General features: G+C 43.2%; 1 protein-coding gene across 2 annotated transcripts in view; it reads right to left on the bottom strand.

Annotated features, from left to right (window-relative positions):
* Window positions 1-21,791, bottom strand: part of CRYBG3 (crystallin beta-gamma domain containing 3) — a 294,639-nt gene that overhangs the window by 48,154 nt on the left and 224,694 nt on the right. For both annotated transcript variants that reach the window (XM_068270638.1, XM_068270637.1), the window contains one exon: window positions 14,322-14,464. In XM_068270638.1, coding sequence (XP_068126739.1) covers window positions 14,322-14,464 — 143 coding nt within the window. The remainder of the gene's footprint in view (window positions 1-14,321; window positions 14,465-21,791) is intronic.

Below are 21,791 nucleotides of genomic sequence, written 5' to 3' on the forward strand. Positions count from 1 at the left end.
AATGACAGGAACAATTGAAATAGAAGTAAAAAATTGCAGTAAGTTTAAAACAGGTGACTGACAGGGAAGTTCCTTTCTCTCCTGAATTTTTTTTATTTCTTTAAAGAGAGTCTGAAGCAAGAATAAATCTCGCTTCAGACCTCATAGATAGCAGGGGCATGTGTGCCCCTGCTAAAACGCCGCTATCCCGCGGCTTAACGGGGGTCCCTGACCCCCCAAATCCCCTCCGTGCAGCGGGGGAGTGCTTCCGCATTGGGGCAGGGCTAACCGCCGCAGCCCTGCCCCATGCGCGTCTGTCAGCGCGTATCTCCGCCTCTCCCCCGCCCCTCTCAGTCTTCCTTCACTGAGAGGGGCGGGGGAGAGGCGGCGATGCGCCGCTGATAGACGCGCTGTAAGGCAGGGCTGCAGCCGTTAGCCCTGCCTTCAGCAGCAGCAAAATCTATGACCAATTTGGTCGTTGATTTTGCGGGGGGGGGGGTGTCAGGTGTTTGGGGGTGAAGGGAAAAGCTTTATGGAGATGAAGATTTCATTTTTCAGCACGACCTGGCACCTGCTCACAGTGTCAAAACCACTGGTAAATGATTTACTGACCATAGTATTACTGTGCTCAATTGGCCTGCCAACTCTCCTGACCTGAACCCCATAGAGAATCTGGGGGATATTGTGAAGAGAAAGTTGAAAGACGCAAGACCCAACACTCTGGATGAGCTTAAGGCCGCTATCAAAGCATCCTGGGCCTCCATAACACCTGAGCAGTGCCACAGACTGATTGCCTCCATGCCACGCCGCATTGAAGGAGTCATTTCTGCAAAAGGATTCTCAACCAAGTATTGAGTGCATAACTGAACATAATTATTTGAAGGTTGACTTTTTTTGTTTTAAAAACACTTTTCTTTTATTGGTCGGATGAAATATGCTAATTTTTTGAGATAGGAATTTTGGGTTTTCATGAGCTGTATGCCAAAATCATCAATATTAAAACAATAAAAGGCTTGAACTACTTCAGTTGTGTGTATTTGAATCTAAAATATATGAAAGTCTAATGTTTATCAGTACATTACAGAAAATAATTAACTTTATCACAGTATGCTAATTTTTTGAGAAGATCCTGTATGTATCATAGTCTAGGGCAGGGATGTCAAAACGGTCCTTCAAGGGCCGAGGTCCTCACACATTTTTGACACAGCTCAAATGAATTGATGGGTCTGAATCAGGAAAGGTGTGGTCCATCAGGTAGAACACATTCCTCTCTTTCTCAGTCCATCCTAAACCCTGGCATGGATATGGCCCTCCAGGCCTGGAGTTCGACACCTGTGGTCTAGGGCCAATTTATGGGGAAGCCAATTAACTTATCTGTATGTTTTTGGGATGTGGGAGGAATCCAGAGTGCCGGGAGAAAACGCACGGAGACACGGGGAGAACATACAAACTCCTTGGAGATGTTGACCTGGCTGGGATTCAAACCCGGGACCCAGCGCAAGGCAAGTGCGCTAACCACTATGCCACCATGCTGCGCACTGAATGTTACCTTCATCTCAATGACTGGGCCATAATAAAATATAAAAAAAAAAATCGATAGTGCGACATTTACTTAATGCGGCCAAATATCTCTTGGGCAGACATTGGAAAATTAGTGAGCCACCTGGTGGGAATGAGCCAATTCATGAAATAGATCATATTCAAAGTATGGAAGACCTAATGTACACAGCTCAAAACAGACAGGAGTCATACTCAAATATATGGGCCTTCTGGAATATGTTTAGGGAATCTGAAGATTTTATGAATACAATAATGGGAAACTGGGGTCATGACTGGGATGGTTGATATGGGCCCATGAGTTGTTGGTTTACAGATGTTGATAAGGACAAGAGAGATCTAGAGGGTAGAGACACACTGGGCTTGATTCACAAAGCGGTGCTAACTGTTTAGCACAGGTGTGCTAAACAGTTAGCACGTGAAGTGCGCGCAAAGTGCCGCGATCGCGCGAATCGCGGCACTTTGCGCGTGCAAAAGACCGCGATCGGCACTTCACGTGAAGCTGGTTTGAGCCAGCGAAACAGCTGTCAGGCATCTGACACCCCCACTGCTATGTACCTACTATTTCCCCCACCGGAATAAAGGGATTTTAAAGAAGCGGTGCCTCCTCCTTTGTTTTCTACTACACTGTACTACAACTACACTTTGGACGTGCACGCTCTGATTCCCATCTCCGGTGTGTCTGCCCTGCTGCATTTGGTGCCAGGTACTGTGTTTCTCCTTCCATTTTATGTTTAGCACACCCGTGCTCAACAGTTAGCACCGCTTTGTGAATCAAGCCCACTGCATTCGACCAACAGAAGTGGTGGCTACTGTTTAGTATTTTAATTTTAACTCATATCAGCTACGCCTCTTTTAATAGTTCTATGTTAAGTTATATTGTTAAAGTGGATCAGAGATGAAAAACTAACTACAACAAGTAACTTGTCTATATATCTTATCAAAAGTTCAGATAGTTTACACAGCAAACCTAACTGCAAACAGCTTCAACAGTATATGATTATTTCTTCCAGTGATACAATTAGAACAGCCATATTCTGCTTGTCACATTACACACAGGCACGCTGCGGTGCATCTCCAGCCCTCAGCCTGTGAAAACTTCACTACCCTCTCCTCCTCCCTCCTCCCATCTGCCTCTGAAATCTCTGGCTAGTAACCTCCTTCTCCTGTCCAGACTGAGCTTCCATAAGCCCTTGCTACTAAGGCTCAGAGTGCCGAAGCTAAGGGTTAAGGGCTAGTTTATAGGGAATTAGAGTATTAAAATAAAACAAAAAAAGTATTTGGCTCCAGGAATGCCCTATAAACTATATGAAAGGAGCACAATTATGCAATGAGTAAAAGTTTATCTCAGATTCACTTTAACTTAACTTTTGTCTAAGACAAGTCAATATGGAAGTTTGACCAATATCCAGAATGATGGACGATACTGATGTCTATAGAAAATAAGTCAACTATGATATATTGTTAGACTAGCTGGTCGCCCGGCGTTGCCCGGGTATGTAATTGGCTAGTGTTACCTCTGCCCACTTTTTCTAATCCTAACACACAATTACTCAAGGATGACCTAGTTTGTGAGCTTTGCGGTCTTTGGCATCAATAATTGGCATTGAAATGAAATAAATCTAATTGGCTGTGGCTCCACTCCTTTGAAAATCAATAGGTGAATTTTGATTAGCTTTTGTAGGCTCCACCCACTTTTCTGAATATTAATCCCAGTCACCCAGTGACCAACTGTGCAAAGTTTAAGAAACCTGCCTTTGACAGAGTAAGAAAAACAAAAGTTTGCTTTCTTAAAACAGAAAGAATTTGCGATAATTCAGGTTGGCGTGAGCTTAAAATGTCTCCCAGTGCATCACTGTTGAATATACGCAAATTAACCATTGTTACCCTTAAAAACTAAACACACCTCCAGAACTGCTGGAATGAAATGATGTGTCAGTTTGTTAATTTGTACAGAGCCATAATAATCCAACATGCATACAGACTGTTTTGGATTGTTTAATCCTCATCAGTACATGGCATGGATTCATTTGGCTCTATGCAGTAGGGCTTGTAACACCGAGAGGTACAGACTAACCAGCAAGCTCATGGTGACCCAGAACTCATTGGAGTGGGTAAGGGACTACAATGGTCCTAAAAGCCCCCTTACTAAGATGTTAAGAAAAACAAAAGTTTGCTTTCTTAAAACAGAAAGAATTTGCGATAATTCAGGTTGGAGTGAGCTTGAGATGTCTCCTAGTGCATCACTGCTGAATATATGCAAATTAACCATTGTGCACTTAGAAGCTAAACACACCTCCAGTGTAACAGTGTAAGAATGGCTGCAGTTTATATTTTCCAGTGAAATTTGTATTTGTCTCCACCCCCTTTTTGGTTATGGGAATAAAAAGTATCCTATACTTTATTCCAGGTAATGTACTAGTGTGTGCCAAATTTCAGTTTACATTCTAGCAGTGAAATTTGTATTTTTCTCCACCCACTGATGTCCTAATGTTTCCCAGGTATGTATTTGGCTGCTGTTGGCTGTGGCCACTTTTTCTAACCCTAACACACAATTGTCAATAGTCAATGACCAAGTTTGTGAGATTTGTGGTCTTTAGCATGAATAATTTTCATTGAAATGAAACACATCTGATTCGCTGTTTGTGGCCCCACCCCTTTTCTAAATACTTAACCCCAGTCACCCCATGATCAACTGTACCAGGTTTGAGGCTTGTGCCATTAACAGTGCAAAATGGCAGCAATTAAATATTTGCCTTGAAAATCAATAGGTGAATTGTGATGGGTTTTTGTAGGCTCCACCCACTTTTCTGAATATTAATCCCAGTCACCCAGTGACCAACTCTGCAAAGTTTTAGAACCCTACAATGAATAGTGTAAGAATGGCTGCAGTTTACATTTTCCCAGTGAAATTTGTGTTTGTCTCCACCCACTGATGACTTGGCATTACCCAGGTATGTATTTGGCTGGTGTTGGCTCCGCCCACTTTTTCTAACCCTAACACACAATTACTTAATGACCAAGTTTGTGAGCTTTGCGGTCTTTGGCATCAATAATTTGCATTGAAATAAAATAAATCTGATTGTCTGTGGCTCCACCCCTTTTCTGAATTTGAACCCCAATCACCCAATGGCCAACTGTACCAGGTACAGGTGATTAACAGTGCAAGAGGCTTGTGCCATTAACTGTGCAAGAATGGCATCAATAAAATATTCCCCTTAAAGATTAATAGGTGGATTTTGATTGGCTTTTGTAGGCTCCACCCACTTTTCTGAATATTAATCTCAGTCACCCAGTGACCAACTGTGCAAAGTTTGAGAACCCTACCATTAATAGTGTAAGAATTGCTGCAGTTTACATTTTCTCAGTGAAATTTGTATTTGTCTCCGCCTACTGATGTCCCGGCATTGCCCGATTATGTATTTGGCTGGTGTTGGCTGCACCCACTTTTCCTAACCCTAACACACAATTACTCACTGACCAAGTTTTTGAGCTTTGCGGTCTTTGGCATCAATAGCCTGCATTAAAATGAAAAAAAAAATCAGATTGGCTGTTTGGAGCTCCACCCCCTTATATAAATGTAAACCCCAGTCACGCAATGATCAACTGTGCCAGGTTTGAGGCTTGTGCCATTAACAGTGCAAGAATGGCAGCAATGAAATATTCCCCTGAAAAATCAATAGGTAACTTTTGATTGTTTTTTGTAGGCTCCACCCACTTTTCTGAATATTAATCCCAGTCACCCCGTAACCAACTGTACAAAGTTTGAGAACCCTACCATTAACAGTGTAAGAATGGCTGCTATTTACATTTTCCCAGTAAAATTTGTATTTGTCTCCGCCCACTTATGACCCTGCGTTGCCCGCTTATGTATTTGTCTGGTGTTGGCTGTGCCCACTTTCCTAACCCTAACACACAATTAATCAATTACTCAATTACCAAGTTTGTGAGTTTTGCGGTGTTTGGCAACAATAATTTGCATTGGAATGAAACAAATCTGATTGGCTATTTGTGGCTCCACCCCCTTTCTGAAATTGAACCCCAGTCACCCAATGATCAACTATACCAGGTTTGAGGCTTGTGCCATTAACAGTGCAAGAATGGCAGTTTTCAGGCTTGTGCCATTAACAGTGCAAGAATGGCAGGTTTGAGGCTTGTGCCATTAACAGTGCAAGAATGGCAGAAATATTCCCCTTGAAAATCAACCAACTGTGCAAAGTTTGAGAACCCTACCATGAACTCATTGGAGTGTGTAAGGGACTACAATGGTCCTAAAAGCCCCCTTACTAGGATGTTAAGAAAAACAAAAGTTTGCTTTCTTAAAACAGAAAGAATTTGCAATAATTCAGGTTGGAGTGAGCTTAAAATGTCTCCCAGAGCAACACTGCTGAATATATGCAAATTAACCATTCTACCCTTAAAAGCTAAACACACCTCCAGAACTGCTGGAATGCAATGATGTGTCAGCTTGTTCAATTGTACAGAGCCATAATAATCCAACATGCATATAGAGTGTTTTGGATTGTTTGATCCTCATCAGTGCATGGCATGGATTAATTTGGCTCTATGCAGTAGGGCTTGTAACACCGAGAGGTACAGACTAACCAGCAAGCTCATGGTGACCCAGAACTCATTGGAGTGTGTAAGGGACTTCAATGGTCCTAAAAGCCCCCTTACTAAGATGTTAAGAAAAACAAAAGTTTGCTTTCCTAAAACAGAAAGAATTTGCGATAATTCAGGTTGGAGTGAGCTTGAGATGTCTCCCAGTGCACCACTGCTGAATATATGCAAATTAACCATTGTACCCTTAGAAGCTAAACACACCTCCAGTGTAACAGTGTATGGCTGCAGTTTACATTTTCCAGTGAAATTTGTATTTGTCTCCGCCCCCTTTTTGGTTATGGGAATAAAAAGTATCCTATACTTTATTCCAGGTAATGTACTATGTGTGTGCCAAATTTCATTCAAATCCGTTCAGCCGTTTTTGCGTGATCGAGTAACAAACATCCAAACGTCCGAACTTTCCCATTTATTATATTAGTAGGATTGTATTGCTTTCTCATTATTTTTGTGGCTACAAAATCCCAGCTTACTGTTCTTACTGCGTCACTTGTATGTGATGCTTGAATACTGATGTGGCATTATGTATGAATGTTGGCAACAAAATGAAAATAAAAAAATATTTAAAAAAATTGCAGTGAGGTTTTTTTTTGCCTATGCTATAGTAAAACACTAGGAAACTCCCAATTCTCACCATAACCACGCCGTCACCCTCAACTGCACTGCCCACACCAAACCGCCACCCCCAACTGCACTGCCCACACCAAACCACCGGCCACAACTGCACTGCCCACACCAAACCGCCACCAACTGCACTGCCCACACCAAACCACCGGCCACAACTGCACTGCCCACACCAAACCACCGGCCACAACTGCACTGCCCACACCAAACCACCGGCCACAACTGCACTGCCCACACCAAACCACCGGCCACAACTGCACTGCCCACACCAAACCACCGGCCACAACTGCACTGCCCACACCAAACCACCGGCCACAACTGCACTGCCCACACCAAACCACCGGCCACAACTGCACTGCCCACACCAAACCACCGGCCACAACTGCACTGCCCACACTAAGCCACTGCAGCCCACACTAAGCCCCCACCCATACCGTAGCCCCTCAACATGTCAGCTATGCAGGCTTTGGTTGGTAGACTTGGCAACCACTGTTAGTAACTTCTGAAGTTTGGTCAAGTGGAGTTCAGGAAAGTGGAAACCAACAACCTGTTAAAGAAACTCTGATTCCAAACAACTCTGTACCAATTCAAAGCAAAGTAACCAACAGTTTCTCATCCCTAAGGGCCCATTTCCACTAGAGCGAATCTGCATGCGTTTCCTGCATGCAGATTCGCATAGACAATACAAGTGGATGGGACTGTTTCTACTTGTCAGGATTTCTGAGCGTTTTTTCTGTGCAGAAAAAATCTGCAGGGCAGAGCCCTCAGAATTCAATTTGCATACAATCGTCTTGATTCACAAAACGATGTTAACTGTTTAGCACGGGTGTGCTAAACAGTTAGCAGGTGAAGTGGCGTTCGCGGACCTTTGCGTGTGCAAAAGTCCGCGAATGGCACTTCACGTGCTAACTGTTTAGCACACCCGTGCTAAACAGTTATCACCACTTTGTGAATCAAGCCCAATGTATTTAATAGGAAATTCGCATGCGTTTTCGTATGCAAATCTTACTGCGAATTTTACTGCGAATTCGCGGGCGTTTTCGCATAAAATCAATTTAAAGCACACAGGCACTAACATGGTTAAATTCACAAACTCATTAACATATGCAAAATTTGCGGTAAAATTCGCATCCGCGTGCAAATTTGTTTTTGCGTTTTCCGCTACTAATTCGCACGCACAAACATTGCTCTGTCACAGTTAGGCCCCATTTATTCAGAAAATGTTATTTCTTTAGAGATTAGGTTAGCAGATGTCCTAGTCATACTAGAAAAGTGTCCCTGCCATTCGTTCAGGAATAAATCTTCTACTCATCCTGCCTCCTAGTCATAGCAACTGTCTCAAGCAGCTGGGAGTTGTGCCAGAGAGAGTATCCTTATAACTGCCAAGAGGTTAACAAAGCTCTTGGATAAATCTATACATTAGGGGAAAGTGTGAGGATCAGGAAGAGAGCGGATATCCACTAGGAAGATGCCACTTGGGGGAAAGCGTTCTCAGTTACTCAGACTGCAATAGCACAAGGCAAGAGATAAGAGCAGTTTCCTAACTCGGGGAGTGGTAATGGAAGTACACGTAACATACAGTGTGAAACCCTTAGGGCTCGTTCACTAAACCTTGATAACTCATATCACGGCTGTTTTTGCATGCTTTTTTGCGCACAAACGCGAAAACGGCCGTGATATGAGTTATCACGGTTTAGTGAATCAAGCCCAATGAGCGTTTGCTGATTTTTTTTAAGCGCTGGCGATTTTGCAAATTGCCCTAAAAGCGCTTGTGCAATGATTTCCTGTTACGGTGCCTCACATGTAAGCGTTTGGATTTAATTGACGCGCTACATGTACCATTTTCTGAGTGCTTTGGCTCAATGGAAGGTATAGGGAAATCGCAAATCGCTTTGTATATCGATTTCCTGACCGCTTTTATGAATACATACATTGTATACATGGGCCTGTCCTGAGAGACTGACAACTAAGGGCTCGGAGACAAAAAGCTTTCCGCTCTCTGCACAATTGTTCTAATGACTGCATCTGCTCAGCCACTGATAAGGAATCATACAAAGTTTTGCAGACAAAGATTTGTAGACAATCCCTATTCAAACAAACAAACAAAACACAGAACACTTATATCGCGCTTTTCTCCTGGCGGACTCAAAGCGCCAAGCGCTGCAGCCACTAGGACGCGCTCTATAGGCAGTAGCAGTGTTAGGGAGTCTTTTCTAAGGTCTCCTACTGAATAGCTGCTGGGTTACTGAACAGGCAGAGCCGAGATTCAAACCCAGGTCTCCTGTGTCAGAGGCAGAGCCCTTAACCATTACACCATCCAGCCACCATTCAGTAGGGAGCAGGCTCTTGTGTACAGAGCTGTTCTACCCCCAGCCTTTCTACCCCTCTCCAAGTGCTGTGTCCTTTAGTAATGCTTGAGCAGTGTGGGCATGGAGAGAAAAAGCTTTCTATTCTCTGCACAATTGTTCTCATGACGTGGGGGGGTTCTCAGAGGGGGGCCCCATCCAAATTTTTGCAGGGGGGCCTGGTAATTTCTAGTTACGCCCCTGATTGTATTTATTCATTTCCGGGTACAAAAGTTCACTTCCTGACTGACATTAGGAAGTGAAAAAAACTTTGCTGTGCAAAAGCGATTTTCTAAGTGCAAAGCGCAGGGAAAAGTGATTTTAAAAAAGCTCAATGAATCGCTCATCGCTTGCGATAGCGCTGGCGATTTATAATGTGTACAAAGCCTTACTGTGCTAATTGTTAAAGTGGACCTGCACAGGAAAAAAGTGAGAAATGCACCCTGTGTGTTTTTAGAGAGAAGAGCCTGTCTAATTCCCGCTCATCTGTAAGTAACCACAACTGTCATTTGATCTCACAGCTGTGTCAGCACAGAAATCTGAAAGTGCTCGGCAGACACAGCTAATATATAAACACCCATGTTAACCCTATGTCTGTTTCCATGAAAGCAGGAAGTAGACACACTGCAGGTGTATGGATTTCTATTAGCTGTAATAAGGAAATGTTTTTCTTTAAAGGTTATTGTTGTGGTTTATCTTTTAGAGCAGAAAGGAAGTTCTGAGTTCTGGTCCACTTTAAGGTGTCCATATATTACTATATTATTTTCAGCATTGATATCCGGCCAAATCAATCATAATGATCGATGCTGACAGATATTGATGCTGCAACATGGCCCCCCGTTTTGATTCCTCTCTGGCTGTAATCAGTCAAAAGCAATCCTTGCCTCCTCCTGTGTCTGACAACTTTTTTTTATTGCCAACACGAGAGCCGGTACCACATGACACCACCACATGTACTGTCATGTTGTGGCACAGGCACTTCATGGTGACAATTCAAAATGGCGCCGGATACCAGAGGAGGCTAAGTTTTACGGTTGTGTGACAGGTAAGCATGCAACATATCATGGGGGATGCGGCCCAGCAGGCAGTGGTGCTAGGGCGATTTCCAATTGATTTCACACTGATCAGATTCAACCAAAGAAGGAGCTGATGGTAGATCTGGTGGCAGATCGAGAGGTGGCTGGCTCAAGCTTTGTACATACTGTCAGTTAATGTTGCCCTGGCAACATTTTGGAGCACGAGTGCGACAGCTGAGACCACAATTGCCATGGCTGATGGTTACGCAGCGTGTGTGCGGGGCTAAAAAGGTGAACTGAGCATTAGCTGAAGGTGAAACTTGCTTGTTTTTAAAACACAGTGAGGTATGGTCCACTGCTATGATGCCTCCACATGCACATCAATCAGCGCTCGCAAAGATCAGGACTTGATGCTTCAGGCAAACGTAAGACTACCTCTACCTCAGGAAGAACCGACAAATGCCAAGCCAGCTGGTGTCAGATATCCGACAGGTAGACCACTCAATACAATTCAAAAGAAAGACACAGCACTCAAAAATCTGTGACCAGCAACAAGTTGTATTGGAGCTTATAAGACGATACAGAACATATTTTGGGCGGAGACCTTCCTCCGGTAGGTTTCCTGATTCTTCAGGTAACAGATATGATCCTAGGCTACTGCCTTGTGACATGTTCTGTTGCTATGGAGAAGAGTGGAAGGATGACAGAACAGCATGTGGCAGGTGGGGTAAGGAGTAGTGTTGCTGTTCGAATTTCAGAGACCAAACAAAACTTCACCACCTTAAGAAGTGGACACGGTCACAGGAAGTTCACTTACTCGCAGTTCACGGCATAAACGTGACTCCGATACTTTATCCTTCCGACTTGGGTGCTGAAGTGTTGTGTGCGGGATTGTTTTCAAATTCAGTTTCCTGAATTTGAACTCTGACACTAGTAAGGATGCAAACACCTCAACCCCAACTGGACACCTTGGCTAAAGATCTGCACACATCGAACCAATAAAAGTTGATTCAGTTAATAACTTAAAGTGGACCCAAATTAAAAATACAAGATTTCAGAAATAAAATCTATTTTCTAAATTATAATAATAAATAGCAGCCTTTGTTCAGCTACATGATGACAAATATAAAATATTTTACATTTATTGGAGGAACCCTTCCATTCCTTTCATATTGCCGGGACAGAATCCGACAGACTGGTGGAGTAGGTGGTGTCCAGCAATGGAGGAATTGCTAATGGCTGCCACCTGTATAATTCTAGTTATGGAAAGAGAAGGGTGAAAAGTATGCACTGAAATGCTCATAGGCTTGAAGGAGTGTTTATTTATCTTTGTATGTGTCAGAGTGGTGCAACTAAATATTTTGAATTAAAAAAATGTTTGGTTTGGATCTGCTTTAAATGACTAAATGAATATACTCTTCTTGCAAGCTTTCAGAAACTTTAGGTTTATTCCACAGGCATGAAACAGAACTGGATCAGAACTGGACAAAGGCTGAATGTTCCAATCCAGTACAGAATTTTGCCTGAACAAGAAACAAAGTTTTGAAAACTTGCAAGTTGCCCTATGTACAGTTAAAGTGGACCTGAACTCAGATCTTCATCTCTGCTCTAAAAGATAAGCAACAGCATAATAACCTTTACAGAAAAATTTGATTTGTTACAGCTGATACAAATCCTGCAATAAACCTGCAGTATCTACCGCCTGCTTTCATGGAAGCAGACATAGGGTTAACAAATTAGCTGCTCTGTCAAGGCAGCCAGCTGACACAACTCAGAGATCAAATTACAGTGGTGTTTAGTCACAGATGAGGGAGAATTAGACAGGCTAAACTCTCTAAATACATACAGGGTACATTTATCGTTGTTTTCCTTCTGTCCTGTGCAAGAGTTCAGGTCCACTTTAATCATTAATGGTATTACCTGAATCAGCTTTTGTTGGTTTAATGTCTGCGAATCAGAAAAACACAGAGAATGTACATGCTGGCATCAGGCTATCATCGCCTCCGAAGGAAGGAAATTATGCGGATGGCTCTTTGTAGCTTAAATTGCTGCACAGTACATCAAATCTACATAAATGGCGAAATAAAATCAATTACAACCATCGGATGGTATTTGTGCCACAAAGAAACCAGAGCTCATGTGCCAATAACACAGCACAGCTGGGAAGAACATCCACAAAACCTGGACTGACCGGCCGAGCAGCCCTCCCAGGCAGGTAAAACTGAGGACATGGTCTATACATAGTCTGGTGCTCACCACAGAGGCAGCGTGAAGATCACACATCAAAGGAGAAGCAAAATGGGGCAATCACATGTTAGTGATGAAAGATACTTTATTATGGGTGAGTCTGATAGATAAAGGCCAGCCAGTGGCCATTCACAGTGCAATAGATGGTATTGTGTAAGTGCTACTAATCAGCTTTCATCTACCAGCAATATAAGCATTCAACAGTGTCTACACACAGACTGTCTGTATGTCAGTGCAATGCCCAGACAGCTCCCTTTCAGAGGAGGAAGTATCATAAAAGGTAACAAAGGCTAGCCTTCCCCTCTTGTGGGATCAGACTAGATATGCTAGTCTTCACCCTCACCACATTCATCAATGAGTCTTGGCTGCCAAGGAAGTTGACGTCAGTTCACCATTTGATCTTCACTGAATGAACTGGCCTTTGTTAAAGTTGCTCAGGTCCTTACACTAGCCTATTTCCAGACAGGCTAGCCTTCCCTCCCCTCCTGTGTGACGGGACCAGACAGGCTAACCTTCCCTCCCCTCCTGTGTGACGGGACCAGACAGGCTAACCTTCCCTCCCCTCCTGTGTGATGGGACCAGACAGGCTAGCCTTCCCTCCCCTCCTGTGGGATGGAACCATACAGGCTAGCCTTCCTCCTCTCCTGTGGGATGGGACCAGACAGGCTAGCCTTCCTCCTCTCCTGTGTGATGGGACCATACAGGCTAGCCTTCCCTCCCCTGCTGTGTGATGGGACCATACAGGCTAGCCTTCCCTCCCCTCCTGTGGGATGGGACCAGACAGGCTAGCCTTCCCTCCCCTCCTGTGGGATGGGGCCAGACAGGCTAGCCTTCCCTCCCCTCTTGTGGGATGGGGCCAGACAGGCTAGCCTTTCCTCCTCTCCTGTGGAATGGGACCAGACAGGCTAGCCTTCCCTCCCCTCTTGTGGGATGGGGCCAGACAGGCTAGCCTTCCCTCCCCTCCTGTGGGATGGGGCCAGACAGGCTAGCCTTCCCTCCCCTCTTGTGGGATGGGGCCAGACAGGCTAGCCTTTCCTCCTCTCCTGTGGAATGGGACCAGACAGGCTAGCCTTCCCTCCCCTCTTGTGGGATGGGGCCAGACAGGCTAGCCTTCCCTCCCCTCCTGTGGGATGGGACTAGACAGGCTAGCCTTCCCTCCCCTCCTGTGTGATGGGACCAGACAGGCTAGCCTTCCCTCCCCTCTTGTGGGATGGGGCCAGACACGCTATCCTTCCTCCCCTCCTATGTGATTGGACCAGACACGCTAGCCTTCCCTCCTCTCCTGTGGAATGGGACCAGACATGCTATCCTTCCTCCCCTCCAGTGGGACTGGACCAGACAAGCTAGTCATCCCCCCCTTCCTGTGCGATCAGACTAAACAGGTTAGCCTTTCCCCCCTCTAGTGGAATGGGACCAGACAGGCTAGTCTTAACCCTCACCACATGCATCAATGAGTCTTGGGTGCCAATGAAGTTGACGTCAGTTTTCCATTCGACCTTCATTGGATTATTTGGCCCTTGACAAAGTTGATCAGATCCTTACACTTGCCCATTCCCATGCTTACAATGTATCTCCGTCAGGAACTGACCATTCACTAGCTGCCTGATATATCCTGACAGTCATTGTGGTGAGATACTCTATGTCATAGCTATGATTAAGGAGCCGTTGCTCCGATACGCGCGAGCTTTTGTTTGCTACTTTGATGTTGGATTACAAATAAAGGTCTTTTTGATTACATCCCACCATCTGGTGCAGCAGGATTTTTCTTGGACTTCTGAAGATTTGGCTTTAACTTCCCGGCTCCCATATGTGTTGAAACGTGAGTGTAGCAGCCTTTCCACCAGTTTCACTCTATAATATACACTTCCCCTGTCAGATTGCGGGGCATAGAAGTGGACAATGGACAGGTGTAGTTCTGCACAGCTCTACTCACATTCCTTTTTTAACGTGGATGCACTGAGTTCTGGTGCTATATCCCGCCAGCTCCAGATCAGGGATCGCTTGATTGAAGAAATCTATGTGTTTGCCATCCTCAAAGTCAGTCTCAAACAAGGTGACACAGGCCTCCAAGAAGTTCTGCAGCGGGAAAAGGCATTTGTTAGTAACTAGTTTTATATTCGACAGACAGAAATAATGTTTTACAAACTGTACCAGTTCCACCACTGCCAGCTGCACAAAGATTTAGGCCCCCTCACGCTATAGGGCATATGCACGAATGTCGGGCAAAGTTGCCTTGCACAGGAAAATTGTACTATTAATCACAGCAGGCATGTAGCACGTGTTGTACAATTGGTGCAACCCCATTACTTAGGTAATGTAACACTATGGGACATCAATCCCTCTCTGATGCTGCCTGCCCCTGTGCATGGACATTTGTTGAATCATTTGGAAATGTGTTGAATCAGACGTTCAATCAACAAACTGCACAAAATAGATAAAAAGAAAATTGATTGGACGTGTTGAAGCAATGGATTACTGGCATATTTAACCTTTTTGATTGAAATTGACCAGAAAAATAGAAGCACTTATGGTCAGCTCTGAAGGACATAAAACCGTGGTAGAGATTAGATTGTGAGCTCCTCTGAGGACTGTCAGTGACATGACTATATACTCTGTAATGTGCTGCAGAAGATGTCACTGCTATATAAATACACAATAATAATACGGTAGGACATTACTCTGTGACTGTGGTAGGGATTAGATTGTGGGCTCCTCTGAGGACAGTCAGTGACATGACTATGTGCTCTGTAAAGTGCTGCAGAAGATGTCACTGCTAAATAAATACACGATAATAATACGGTAGGACATTACTCTGTGACTGTGGTAGGGATTAGATTGTGGGCTCCTCTGAGGACAGTCAGTGACATGACTATGTGCTCTGTAAAGTGCTGCAGAAGATGTCACTGCTAAATAAATACACGATAATAATACGGTAGGACATTACACTGTGACTTTGGTAGAGATTAGATTGTGAGCTCCTCTGAGGACAGTCAGTGACATGACTATGTACTCTGTAATGTACTGCAGAAGATGTCACTGCTATATAAATACATAATAATAATATGATAGGAAATTAGACTATGGCTATGGTAGGGATTAGACTGTGAGCTCCTCTGAGGACAGTCAGTGACATGACTATGTACTCTGTAATGTGCTGCAGAAGATGTCACTGCTATATAAATACACAATGATAATATGGTAGGACATTATACTATGACTGTGGTCAGATTAGAGTATGAGCTCCTCTGAGGACAGTCAGTGACATGACTATGTACTCTGTAATGTGCTGCAGAAGATGTCACTGCTATATAAATACACAATGATAATATGGTAGGACATTATACTATGACTGTGGTCAGATTAGAGTATGAGCTCCTCTGAGGACAGTCAGTGACATGACTATGTACTCTGTAATGTGCTGCAGAAGATGTCACTGCTATATAAATACACAATGATAATATGGTAGGACATTATACTATGACTGTGGTCAGATTAGAGTATGAGCTCCTCTGAGGACAGTCAGTGACATGACTATGTACTCTGTAATGTGCTGCAGAAGATGTCACTGCTATATAAATACACAATGATAATATGGTAGGACATTATACTATGACTGTGGTCAGATTAGAGTGTGAGCTCCTCTGAGGACTGCCAGTGACATGACTATGCACTCAGTGGCGTAGCAAAGAAGCCGTGGGCCCCAGTGCAAGTTTAGCATTGGGGCCCCCAAGCATGCTATAGATAAAAATTGATACAACACACCAAAACCAATGAAGGACAACCACAGTGGGAAACAGTAAATTCGGGCGCCTGAGGCTAGTGGACAAATCGGGCGCCGCCATTCACTCCTATAATAAATATCGTTTAATGGGCGCCCGATAGGAAAAAAGGGCGCCGGAGAAAACTAACGTTTTAAAAGCGGCGCCCGGAGACTTAATGTTTTATTACTGTTTCTCATGATTACACATTATTTAATGATTTATACATTTTTAAATATTATTTTTAAACGAAAAACAGTACATTTTTTTTTTAACATTATTTTTAAACGAAAAAACCAACAGGGGGGTCTTAGGTTTAGGCACCAACAGGGGGTTTTAGGTTTAGGCACCAACAGGGGGGTCTTAGGTTTAGGCACCAACAGGGGGGTCTTAGGTTTAGGCTCTAACAGGGGGGTCTTAGGTTTAGGCACCAACAGGGGGGTCTTAGGTTTAGGCACTAACAGGGGGGTCTAGGGGTTAGGGGTAGGTACAGGGAGGGTTACTTAGTAATTTTTTTTTTAAACGTTATTATACGTTTCAATATTTAAACGAAAGATTAACGTTTTTACAATTGCCGATTTAATGCACATTATTTAATGATTTATTACTTTAAAAAACATTAATTTTAAACGAAATACAGTACAATACAATTTTAAACGTTATCCATGCTTATCGTTAAAAACCCGGCGCCCTTTTTTCCCAGCGCCCCTTTTTAACGTACGCACCACAGTGTCAGAGGTGCAAGAAGGGGATGGGAAACTCTGTGTTAATGATCACTGCTATTCAAATCAACTATAGAAGTGAATATTATCAGCACAAGACCAATAAAGAGCTAATACTGTGTTTGAGGGGTGGGCCTTTCAGGGCCCCTGTAACCCAAGGGCCCCGATGCAGTCGCTACCAATGCACCCCCTATTGCTACGACACTGTATGTATTCTCTATAGTGCTGTAGAAGATGTCAGTGCTAGATAAATACGGTACATGATAATATTAATATGGTAGGACGTTTTACTATGGCAGGATTAGATTGTGAGCTCCTATGGAGGCAGTCAACTACATGACTGTGTACCCTGTAAAGTGCTGCAGAAGATGTCAGTGACATATAAATACATAATAATATTATTTATTGGATTTATATAGCGCCAACATTATTTTAAAGCGAATAACATTATGCAGCGATGTACAATACAAAGTTTACAGACAGACAATGATAACAGGGGTGACCAACAACACAATACAGGTAATAAGCAATAAGATACACAACTCAATACAGGTATTAAGTAATACAATGCCGGATCTTACACTGGAGTGGTAGTCCCAAAAGTTCACATTATTCTCGGCAGAGTGAACAATCAAGCATGATACACAAGGAGCTAGGGTCAGGCCAAAAGCTTACAATCTAGAGGGAGGGGGTGGTGATACGAAAGGAGGGGTGCTGCATCAAAAGGTTCTCGGCAGACAGAGTTAGGTATGGTAGGACATTAGGCTATGCTTATGGTGGGGATTAGATTGTGAGCCCCCCTGAGGGCAGTAAGAGGCATGACTATGTACCCTGTAAAGGGCTGCAGAAGATGTCAGTGCTATAAAAATACATAATAAGAATATGGTAGGACATTAGACTATGGACCCCTCTGAGGGACAGTTAGTGACCTAACTACATACTCTCTAAAGCACAATATGAACATAAAATAAATACAAATAATAAACTATCTACAGTGCTTGTAGATTCTGTTTAAAGGATACCCGAGGTGACATGTGACATGATGAGATAAACATGTGTATTTACAGTGCCTAGCACACAAATAACTGCTGTGTTCCTTTTTTTTTTATTTCTCTGCCTGAAAGAGTTAAATATCAGGTATGCAAGTGGCTGACTCAGTCCTGACTCAGACAGGAAGTGACAACAGTGTGACCCTCACTGATAAGAAATTCCCCTTTTTATCTCTTTCCTGCTCTCAGAAGCCATTTTCTGCTAGGAAAGTGTTTTATAGTTGGAATCTCTTATCAGTGAGGGTCACACTGTAGTCACTTCCTGTCAGGACTGAGTCAGCCACTTACATACCTGATATGTAACTCTTTCAGGCAGAGAAAGAAAAAAAAGGAACAAAGCATAGTTATTTGTGTGCTAGGCACTGTACATACCCATGTCTATCTCATCATGTTACATGTCACTTCGGGTATCCTTTAAACAAACATGTTTCTGGAATGTTCCACTGCTTGTAAAGCATTCCCCTCATCTCACTACTTGTAAACTATCCCTCCACACCCCTTGTCCCTGTGTAGATCAGTGCTCAGCAAACACCAAGTATGGTGGGTCTGGCCAGAAGCCTTCTTTAATCTTAACCCTCCACAAACCATTTTTCTTTTCACGCATGTCTTCTCCAGTACTTACTTTTATCCAGTGTGGAGGAGGGGGGGGGGGGGGGGGGGGACACCCGAGACCATGCGCTGTGGCTCCGCCCAACCTGCACATACACCAGTACAATGATGATATTATGCGGTGCAGCATGGTACCCAAGGGGCCAGACGCCGTGAAGAAATAGATCCGGCAACAGTTCCCATAGCAGCAAGCCCACATGTGCCCACGTAATATTTAAATTACATGGTGCAGTTGTGGATGATGGGTCGATGATAATCAAAGTCAGTGTTGGACTGGGAGGTGGCCAAACAGCAGAAACCCTGTGTTATCACTCCCAATAGTAATCTGCAGCAAGTCTTCACTGTGAGTGGCAACACCTGATTACTGCTGCTTGGCCAGCAAGTGGATTGCCTCAGCTTTTCCACCTCCCAGTCCGACACTGATCAAAGTGATCGAAAGAGGCTGACGCTAGCAGCAGCCATGATTTTCTGTATCGGACCATGTCCGACATTGGTGCTGAACTGCATACTTCCCAACTTTTTGAGATAAGAAACAGGGACACTTAAGCCACACCCCTGGCACACCCCTAGTCTAATATACCATAAAGATTTCACAAAAAAAGTTTTATAACTTAAAGCACACTGGTCCTTTCTATCCTGGTTCATTTTCCTTCATATTAACACTTGAAAATAAGAAATATATCAATTTAAAGGATGGGAATAAAGTTTGGAGTCAATAAAACTCATTTTTCAGTAGATAAAATACATATATTTACATAGATCTGTAAATCAGTCCTGAAAGAGGGACAAATGGGGGAGAAAGAGGGACAGGGGGACTGGGTCCCCAAAGAGGGACTGTCCCTCCAAGAGAGGGACAGCTGGGAGCTATGCTGAACTGGAAAGTGCCAATGTCGAGCAGGGTTAAAACAGATAGCAAAACAATGCGTCCGCAACACTAACAAAACATGAGAGCGTGCTAAGGGCCCAACTAGAAGCAATATGGGTAGAGAAAGAAAGCCCATAATACAGCACCACTCAAGATATATTCAAAAATGTAACAATTTATTTCACATAATAATAATTGACATAATGGGAGATTCAAGTATGAATAAAAACAGTTAAAAAAGACCTCATAGTCTTAAATGACCAGCTGCAATAGTTCATATAGTCAATGCATAAGTTAATGATAACACATATGTAGCAAATAATCTACTAATAAATAGCAAAGATAAACCAAACTGGTGGGCAACAATTTAGAGCCCACCAGTGGTAGAACCCGGGTTCAGTAAATGTAAAGTGCTTAGTGATAATAATTGCATATAAATATATATAAAACTGTGCAATAATGATACAAAAAACAAAAAAAACACAAACTGCATATACCAACTGTAACAATATGAGCAGCCTAATAGGTAAAGTGCATATGAGCAAGGGGTGAGAAGTGAAAAAAAGAGAAGGATACTTAGCCCAGGGTACTAATAATAAAGGCAGCTGGAAAAGACTGGGATCCCCTCAGACATTCCACCAGGTTCGCGGGCGTCACCCCCTGTTAAAGCGGGGTGACGCCCGCGAACCTGGTGGAATGTCTGAGGGGATCCCAGTCTTTTCCAGCTGCCTTTATTATTAGTACCCTGGGCTAAGTATACTTCTCTTTTTTTCACTTCTCACCCCTTGCTCATATGCACTTTACCTATTAGGCTGCTCATATTGTTACAGTTGGTATATGCAGTTTGTGTTTTTTTTTGTTTTTTGTATCATTATTGCACAGTTTTATATATATTTATATGCAATTATTATCACTAAGCACTTTACATTTACTGAACCCGGGTTCTACCACTGGTGGGCTCTAAATTGTTGCCCACCAGTTTGGTTTATCTTTGCTATTTATTAGTAGATTATTTGCTACATATGTGTTATCATTAACTTATGCATTGACTATATGAACTATTGCAGCTGGTCATTTAAGACTATGAGGTCTTTTTTAACTGTTTTTATTCATACTTGAATCTCCCATTATGTCAATTATTATTATGTGAAATAAATTGTTACATTTTTGAATATATCTTGAGTGGTGCTGTATTATGGGCTTTCTTTCTCTACCCATAAGGGTTAAAACAGAGCTAAGATTAATAATGAAAGTATATGGCCTTATTCATTAAAGCCTCATTTAAAGACATGTAATCGCTACATAAGTATAAATACCCTGACACTTAAAATAGCAGTTTACTTAACAGTGTGTGATGTATTGGATGGCTTTGCCAGGGATGCCCTCAGTATAGTTTATATCTCATGCAGTATGATTAATTCTTGTTGCCTCTGTTTTGTTTATCAAACAGGCGGCGCTGGAAAAAAGCAACGCCGGTTCTGTGTGGTTCTTAATTGGCATATCTGAGCACTGATTAATCCGAGTGGAATGCGTGTCGGCAGCTATGCCAGCGGACAGTTCTTATCAGAGCCCAACATATCGTACTTTTCAGAGTTAAACAGTAACCAAGACAGTCGCTCACAAATAAAACCTGAATTATACGCGACGTTTCAGCCCTAAGCGCCTTGATAACCATTTATGAAGAGGAATAAAACTATTTACGCAATAATTTATCTAACCAGTAACACTGACGCAGTTTCTGTGGGTAGTATAAATTCATTTACAGAAATCTTATTATATTAAGGTTTATAATTCACGTTTATAGTTACCAATTACATGAAACGCTTGGAGCCAATCTACCTTTCCTACGTCGTGGTGTATTTCATGGAAAAATATTTACAGTTGGAGGTAATCGTTCCAGTTAGCGGCTGAGCTGGCACACTCCTGCCGGGTAGAGGGATGAGCTCGTAGCGAAACTCATGTGACTGGTCAGGTCAGCTGACACATTTGTAAAACTGTGGGATTACCTGAACACCAGTTATGCAGCAAAAGGGGAATGCAATTCAAAGGGGTACCAATGGATATTAAGTACCAGCGGTCTCTGCCCCCTTAAGGACCCGAGACAGCTTGTACAAGAAACAGCGGAATACCGACGAATCGCCACACATACCTGCCGCAATTGCCATCCACACCGGGAACCTCAGCCACCCAGTGAGCTGTTCAGGAGACGCTTTCATTTACTCCCGACCCTGCCTTGATAGTAATGTAAGCCAATGGGAGTTGCTTACATTGATAGACAGGGTCAGGAGCCAATGAAATCAGCTCCTGACCCGCTCACAGGGCTGTGCTGTTATAGAGATGGCAGAGCAAGTGAGCTGTGGCGGAGAGACAGCGGCGAGATCGTCGAACTATATCCCAATC

Source organism: Hyperolius riggenbachi, chromosome 2 (assembly GCF_040937935.1).
Source record: "Hyperolius riggenbachi isolate aHypRig1 chromosome 2, aHypRig1.pri, whole genome shotgun sequence".
NCBI lineage: Eukaryota > Metazoa > Chordata > Amphibia > Anura > Hyperoliidae > Hyperolius > Hyperolius riggenbachi.